The sequence below is a fragment of the Sipha flava genome, unplaced genomic scaffold (assembly GCF_003268045.1).
Source record: "Sipha flava isolate LNK unplaced genomic scaffold, YSA_version1 49_pilon_pilon, whole genome shotgun sequence".
NCBI classification, from domain to species: domain Eukaryota; kingdom Metazoa; phylum Arthropoda; class Insecta; order Hemiptera; family Aphididae; genus Sipha; species Sipha flava.
In genome coordinates, this window is record NW_020273360.1 from 137579 (window position 1) to 146091 (window position 8513).

The window sequence follows — 8513 nt, forward strand, 5'->3', positions numbered from 1 at the left end:
GGGTGGTTAGGTTAGGTTAGATTAACTACAACGTTAAAATGCTTTTCATCATTGTTCGTCGTTTCGTGTTTTTTTTTAGGTTTACATATTATATCAATGATTAAATAAATTATATAATAGACAGTTGTATAACACGTGTCAAATAGTATAATACGTGTCAAATTTTATTTAGGCACAAATTGCTACACTTCGTGTAAAATAAAACGACACGTACATGTTAGATGACATAGAATATAAAACATAATATTTACATAATATAAGACACCATCAAAATATAATATTGAAGAATTTATATGTTTTTATTCGAATACGAGAAAGAAAGTTTCTAGACTGTTAGAATACCTATAATATTTAGAATGCCACTTTTAAGGTCGGTCGAATATATCCTACGAATTTTTAACAACAAATTCTTAACATTACTTATTATAGCTTTTAATGTTTTTGTAGTTGACTAATAATTTTATCATTGGATCTCATCACTAGAATGACTGCAGGAATGCATTCATCGCCGAAAAATATTTGATTTAAGTTTATATATATATAATAAAGAATATATTATCTTTATTTTTAAAGAACTTAACGTGTTGAACGTTTAATCGTTGGCTTTGAATAGATACCAGAGGTATATTTTGCAAGTGTAAATCGTTTTTATTTTCATTGTAATTGTCAATTCAAAATATACTATACAATGTGTATACATTGAAGAGGAAGAGGGGGGGAATTAATAGGGCCCAGTCAATTCACAAAATCAAAAGTGGATTATAATAACTTTTGAGTTTCCGGAAAAATAATTTTTCAAACTCAAATTTTTTAATTAAATTATATGATACATTTTGAATGTCAACAAAAATACCAGAAATGTATTTCAAATCTACAAATGTTGAAAACATATCTTATCTCAGCAATGAATGAAATAATCAGTTAATTATTTTGGATAATATCGTTTATAACTTATAACCGTATTTTTAATAAATATAGGTAAAGCTAAATGAATAAGCAAAAATTTTCATTTATAATAAATTGAAAGGTAGGTAGAATCACAAATTAACTAACTATAAGTCCTAAGAGATTACATTTTTATTTTATTTTTATTTGTTTACATATTTATCATAAATATTTTAATAAATAATTTATGCCAATGGTATTTTGAAAATGGTATCAACAACTACGGAACATTTTAAAAGTAATAATAATAGTAAAAACATGGAAATAATTAATATAATAAAATATACAAATAGAGAGAAAGTGTCAGAGATTAAAATCATAAATATTTGAAGAACACGTAGCGACTGATCCAATAAAAAATTGGACCTTTAGGTGGTGATGAGGAACCGCTATCTTGCTCTGGTATGAACATTAAACACAAATATACATATGAACAACTCAAGGAGTCGGGATGAGTCAATTTTACGCTGATACAGACTGAATAAAAATAATTGATCCGCCCTATCCCGTCTGATTTCTAACGAACAGAGTTTCTTCCCATGCCAGGTGAATAATTATACTGAGGTGGTTGATTTGTAGGAGAAATCCAGCGAGACTAAGGAAGCGAGATTTAATTTACTCAATTATTTCCGTCTCGACCTGAAAAGACGGATTCCAGACTATAGATCCATAATCCAAAATAGATCTTACTATAATACAATAAACGTAAATAAATACGAGGTGCTGAGTTAAATTGAGTAGTAAATGACGTTGTACGAATCTCGCACTACAATCGTAGTGGAATTTTATTTAAAAACACCTCAATTAAATTTGTTGAAAATTGTCCCCCCTCATAACAAATTTTTCGACACACCATCGGTACCATATCCAAGTCGGCAACTGTAAACAAAAACAAACGGTAATGTACGGTAAAACACGGTGTTATTAATTTTCATCTTAACAATGTTCATTATACGGCAATAACACGCGTGAATTATGACACGAAGGGGAAATGCGCACCCTTTCTCCGACAACGGTGCGTAGGAGTTCAGTCGTTTTCGACAGACTGCAGAGCAATTCTTCCTGAGACCCCACTTCCGCGAATAATCGTTGTGACGCGCGTGCAGAGGGTACAATACATGATTTTTATCCTCTCATTCATAACGCACTTATATTATATATCGATGAATATACGAGTATATTTATATATTTATATACATAATACGAAGAAATACTATATTTATCGTCTTCTCTACAACATGTCATGAAATTTAGCCGTTGTGTACACACGTGTATACATACGTAAATATTCTTATACGCGAAGCACCTATTTTAATATTGAAATATATTGTCGAAACGTCGAACGAAAATCTGTTTATCGGGAAAAAAATAGAGGATTACAATATTCCATTCTATTCTCGTTTCCCGATCCCCAGACACGGCGAATTACTTACGAGGAAAAAACTTGTAGGTACATATGACATATATATAGCTAGAGTACGCGCGGTATCCGTATATTTACATAATACGAATTATTAAATAATGCCATAAAATATTGGAAATATCGTGATTTTGTGGCACACGTGAATAAACGTCGTCGTCGCGCAGGCGAATTTGGGACGGATATAACAAAATACGTAATGTATCGTCTGGTTGGAAGTGTGAGTAATTGTTAGTTGTTAGTAATTGAAAAAAAATAAATAAATAATTATGAAAAAAACTGTCTCGCGAAAATGCAATAATATTAGTGGCGTAACTTTAACATTTAGGCCTGGGAACTATGTTTCCAACAGACCTCCTTCATCCAGTTTCGAGGGAGTATATTCACCTTACTAAAACTATTCAAACAGTTTTTTAAATGTTATTTTACTTTTTATTAAATACACATTTTATAGTTGTATAATAATTTAATAAATAATAAATATTTATTATTAATTTAATACCTCATATTATATACTCGAACATAAAAAAGTATTAGTAAATAATTATAGTTGTAACAAATTAAAATTTAAATAAAATACAAAACATTTTTTTGGACTTCTGATTTGCTAAAGTAGAAATAATATCCAACGTATTGATTTCTTTGGCAATTTTCTTTTCTATTGATATTATAACTAAACCTAGTAAACGAATTTTTTAAAATCGTACTTCAAAGATAGTTTTTAATTATTTTAAGTTTTGAAAAACTTCTTTCTGCATTTGCCATCGTCACTGGTTTGCCGAGAAAAGAAAACTTACTATTTAATTATTGTAAAACGGTTTATTCTAATGATAAAATGTAATAAATATTTGTCATAACCAGGGCTCGGGACTTATAGCATTTAAAATCATTAAAATAAGTGCTTAAAAATATAACTATAAGCACTAAAATAAGCATTTCAAAAAATTTAAAATTAAGCAAAAATATTTATTAAAAAAAAAAAAAAACTATAAAATTCTAACAAAAAATCAAACAAAATAAAAATAAATCTTCACTTTCAAGCATTTAAGGATTTTATAGATTTTCTAATGGATTTTTCTGAAAAATTAAATGTAAACTGTTCTTTCTGTTCTTGATTATTCTGACACGTTTGAAACTCAGTTCTATTTTCATCGTTGGAACATATTTGCTCCGATGAACTGAATGACAAATTAGTTAAGATAAGAATTCTTTGCAAGAGAAATCAATAAAAACGTAAAAAAAACTGGTCGAATAAAGAAAAATAATCAGAAAAATTGAAAATAAGCATTTTTTGGAAAAATTTGTGTAAAAAGCAAAAAAAACACTTTTAAATTTCATAATTGTACCTGTTATAACTTGACATAGACTTCTGTAGCACTCTGCTACATTTTAAGTCAAACGTTAAAATAAGCAAATGCTTTTAGTACCGAGCCCTGGTCATAACCGACTTTGAGTTATCTATACTCAACTATTTTTACATTTGATTTATCCCAACAGATGTTGCGTTGAGCATATAGGAATTTCCTAGGGACAGGAAAATAATTGTATTACTTAGGGCCACTATGTGAACGGGCCCGGTTGCAACCGTACACTTTTAGTTACGTCACTGAATAATATGATTTTAAAATATTATTTAAGAAAAAAGTTATCGGTCTAAACAACTGTACGTCGGCTTAATAAATCATGATACGAACATACATGATGAATCGGTATAACAAATAATCTCACGAACGATTTAATTTAAATACTAAACTATTACACAAACATGTAATAACATTTTTTTTCCCCGCTAACTAGTATCGTATACTTTTGCTATACTATACAGTGTTAGAACCGTATCAGAACTTTCGTTCAGCCATCAACGATCTACAACTTTGATTTTCGCTATGTACCGTCCAAGACATCTTGATCTCTTATTTCAGTGAACTAAAATGACGTATTGACTTTCGCAATACGCACTAATGTGCGAGTGCCGTAAGGTACGGTGCCCATTGCGCGACCGATCGTAGCTACTCGGTTCTAAATTTCGTCAGTAGTACGCCGATGTCTGTTGAAGAGTGACGTACAACGCTACCAACATGTCTGATAATGAGTTGCATGGGTTTTAAATAATAATAAACTAATTTTAAACGTACCAGAAGATGAATCGGAAGAGAATGAACTATTATTTTCATATTTTATGCCTAAAAAAAAGGAAACCAATTGATTCCTTATTTTAAAACCAAAAATTTCTTTCCATTTTGCATATTTGATTAATACATTTTTATACTGCATGTGTGAAATGTCATATAACTCCGGATATTTACGCACGGATTCGATAAAATGTTCATCTTCTTGTGGTGAAAATACTATTGCCGACACATTGATGCGAGCGACCGATCGTGTTACACTGCTCTCGTTGCGGTATTGTCACGCGTGGCGACGACAAATTATCAGTCAGTGCATTGCAGTCGCGGGTAGGACACCAGTTAATGGGAAAGACAAATAAACGGTAGAGCACGACCTGTAGTGAAGTGGGAAACGACGAAAACAAAACGAATTTACACTATGTGACGCGTACTCGATATAAATCGAATTACCGTCGACGTTATTTGGCTAAACGTCCGACCGACCGAGGCCGCTCTACCGTCGAGCGAACCGCGACATTTTTATTTAACCACCATCGCGATTTGCTTTCCCTCCGATTTGTTTCGATCCCCACGTAAACCGTACACGACGACACGTGCTGCCCGCCGCAAGAAGCAATATTTTGCTCTTTTCGCGTACGTGCTCGGTCGATTATCGGTGTACAATGATTCAACGTTTCAAATATTGTTTTATGTTCCGATGCCCAGGCGTGGAATTTTTTTAATATTTTTTGTTTTTTTGCAACACGACCCCATACTCGCACACGTTATCGCCCTAAAGGTTAGGTCGGGTCGGGATGGGTTACCCGAGGGAACCTGCTGCAACGTACTTAACTCGCCTGGTAAATTTACGTCCGTGCAACACGCTCGTAGATCGCACTAAGACCATTATCACGTAATTATAACGCAAGGGCGTATTTGAGTTTTGGCCATGAGGAGGGGGGCGAAACTAATTTTTCTTCAACACAAACATAAAAATAATTTACAGTTCATTACAAGGGCATACCCAAGGGGGGGGGTCCAAACCTCCCCATTGAAATTTCTTCATACTCGATGGTTTAATAGTAAATAGTATATAGTGTATTTTAATTTCCCATTATCTTCAATATACAAAGTTTGTAGATTATATAATATAGGTACCTGCCTATAATGTATAAACCATGTTTAATTTATACGGCTTTTTTAATATTATTTATTTTTATTAATTAAATAATGTATTTTTTATAACATTTTACTACCAAATAAACAATGATTTCAAATTATAGCTAATTTACTTATAGTTCTAACCTACCTATTAAATATAGTAAACCTTTGCGCATAATATATGTGATGTGTGTATTATGACTATTACTATAGTTATTAACAGTAGTGTGTTGGTATTGAATTAAATCATAATTATAATTAGAGAAAAGATAAAATAAAATTGTTGGACCCTCCCCTAAAAAATTCCTGGATACACTCCTGGTTCATTACCTATAGCTCATGTTCCTGTTACTACTTCGAGTGAATAAATAAAAATACAAGTACCAAATTGAATTAATTATTTATTTAATAAATATATTTAAAACCTACTGCATATAAAATAATTATTAATAATAACAACACAAATAGTTCTTATATTAAAATTGTACTATCAGTCTGAATCTTGTATAAAAAAACAACAAATAATCTTAGTAGTAATACTACTTATTAATTATTTTTTAAAAACTTTAAAAACAATTAAGATAGATAACTTAATTTAACAAATGAATGAAACAAAAAAAATCGATTTTGGTGGACCGAGTTCTCAAAACGTTTCGAATAATATGTTCGACGTTCGATCACCAACGGATGATCGACGATAAGCGAATAATGTAAGTTTAAAAAAACAAAAGGAGCACTCAGCGGTTTATTTTCCAATCACATTTTACATAGATTTTTTGGTTTTCAGTTCAACACCACCACGTTGGTCACCACTGGCACGGGAACGATAACGGTTTATCCGTCTTGCGGACGTCGACAAACGTTACGTAATGGTTGTGATTGCGGCGACATGCGCGTACGTGGATTACCGGTGTCGGGGAAACACGCGGACCGACGGGAATAGAACGGACCGGTGGCGGCGAACGTGTGACGGGCGGGACGCGAACTGTTCCGCGGAGCGCACCGACAATTAGCGGCCGCAGACCGGATCGCGCGATGGCCAAGACGAAGCCCAGGAACGCCGATCCGATCGATACGCCGCCGGGCCGCAGCAGCGCGGCCGTGAACGCCGCCGGGCGGCCGGGTCCGGTGGCGCGCCGCCGTCCCCGTAGCCGATCGAAGAGGGCTGGACTGCAGTTCCCGGTGGTGCGGATCCACGCGGCACTGAAGCGCGGCTGTTTCGTGGACCACGTGCGTTGGAACGGGTCCGTTTACGTGGCCTCGGTGCTGGAGTACCTGTCCGCGGAGATGCTGGAGCTGGCGGGCGACGCGGCTCGCGACAACCAGAGGGTGCGGATTACGCCCAGGCACATATTGCTGGCCGTCCGCAACGACCTAGAGCTGTCGGAACTGCTGCGCGACGTCACGTTCGCCGACGGCGGCGTGATGCCGCACATCGAACAGCATCTGTTGCCCAAGAAGACGCTGTTCCACCGCCAACGCCGCCGCCCCGACAAGCTACCGCCGACCGAGGAGCGTTCGTCTTCGGAAGAAGACACGGACGGTTAACAGCTGGTCTCCGCTGGTTAGATATTTCTAATTTATTTTTTCCAGATATTTCTAATTTATTTTCGTTCATTATTTCTTCTTGTTTGTTATTGCCGTTTTGTATAAAACGAATACTCGCGAAAAGGCTCTTTTCAGAGCCAACACACGTGAACGATGGTCAGGTGGCTTACACCTTCTCTTTATACTTGTGACCTGGATATTATTGTTATCAATAGGACTTCATACTAAAGTATATATCTATAATAGTGCTGGAATATACAGCATTAAATAATGCATTGTGGTTTAATATTAAATCAATAAATACAATATTGAATAAATATATAAGTATAGTTAATATAAAATAATAAAAAGATATTTGAGGACGGAGTGTTAGCTCTGACCGATAATAGTAAAAAGTAACACTCAGAAATGGTGGTTATGTGAATTCACGACCAGATGAGCATCAGTGTTGATAGGTGGACTTATTTTGAAAATGTGGATAAATGGATACTGTATTTATTGGTACCCGTGGTGGTCACTTAAGGATCAAGATATGGTTGTAAGGATTCTAGTGGATGTGGAAGAGTTTGTCAGATGATTATTTGTAAATAGGAAAGCTTGATTCTGCATAATCGAAATAGGTCACACAATCCGTCTTCTATTGTATGATTGTTGAATATACTATGTGAACGACTGTAGTCCGTAGTGAAATTATAATAATAGTATCATTATCTATTTCCCGTATGATAATAACAAAAGCTCAGAACTTTAGGAATTTCCTTACTTGTTTGGAAAGTGTATATTGAAATTCTTGAAATAGAAATTTGATCCGTAATCTGTGTATTAGTCTGCGTACTCTAAATGCATACATTTTTGTTGCGTAATAATTTTGCTTATTTCATCATTTTTTGTAAATTGACATATTTTAGGTATAGGTTTTTTTACAAATTCATAGTTCAACAAAAAATATTAGATATATGATAACCAAAAATCTAAATTTTATATCGTTTGAAAAAATGTATTATTTCATCAATGGTTATTTTAGTATTGCTCCCAATGTACTTATAGTAATATAAATTATGTTATAATCTTTATTATTGTACTGAGAAATGGAAATAGTGATCGCCGATCGTCGCGAATTTAATTTTATCAAAATTTATCAAGACATTTTTATTATACCATTATGTAAAATGTTAATTATCAGTATTTGTACATTTATTCTCGATAAAATTAAAGGTTTGATGAAGATTGTATAGCTTAATCTACAATTAAGCTTAATATAATGATAAATAATGATAATTAATGATAAATACTTGTATAACAGGAAGGCAGAACAATACACAAGTGTGCAC

General features: G+C 33.7%; 1 protein-coding gene across 1 annotated transcript; it reads left to right on the top strand.

Annotated features, from left to right (window-relative positions):
- The first annotated feature begins 6669 nt into the window (after positions 1 to 6669).
- LOC112690292 (histone H2A-beta, sperm-like) lies at positions 6670 to 7182 on the top strand. The gene has a single exon (XM_025564272.1). It carries the CDS (start codon positions 6670 to 6672, stop codon positions 7180 to 7182), a length of 513 nt encoding a protein of 170 aa, XP_025420057.1.
- The last annotated feature ends 1331 nt before the right edge of the window (positions 7183 to 8513 follow it).

What these genes read in the sequence shown, in the direction of transcription:
- LOC112690292 (XM_025564272.1), top strand. Translation starts at nt 6,670, where the DNA reads ATGGCCAAGACGAAGCCCAGGAACGCCGATCCGATCGATACGCCGCCG.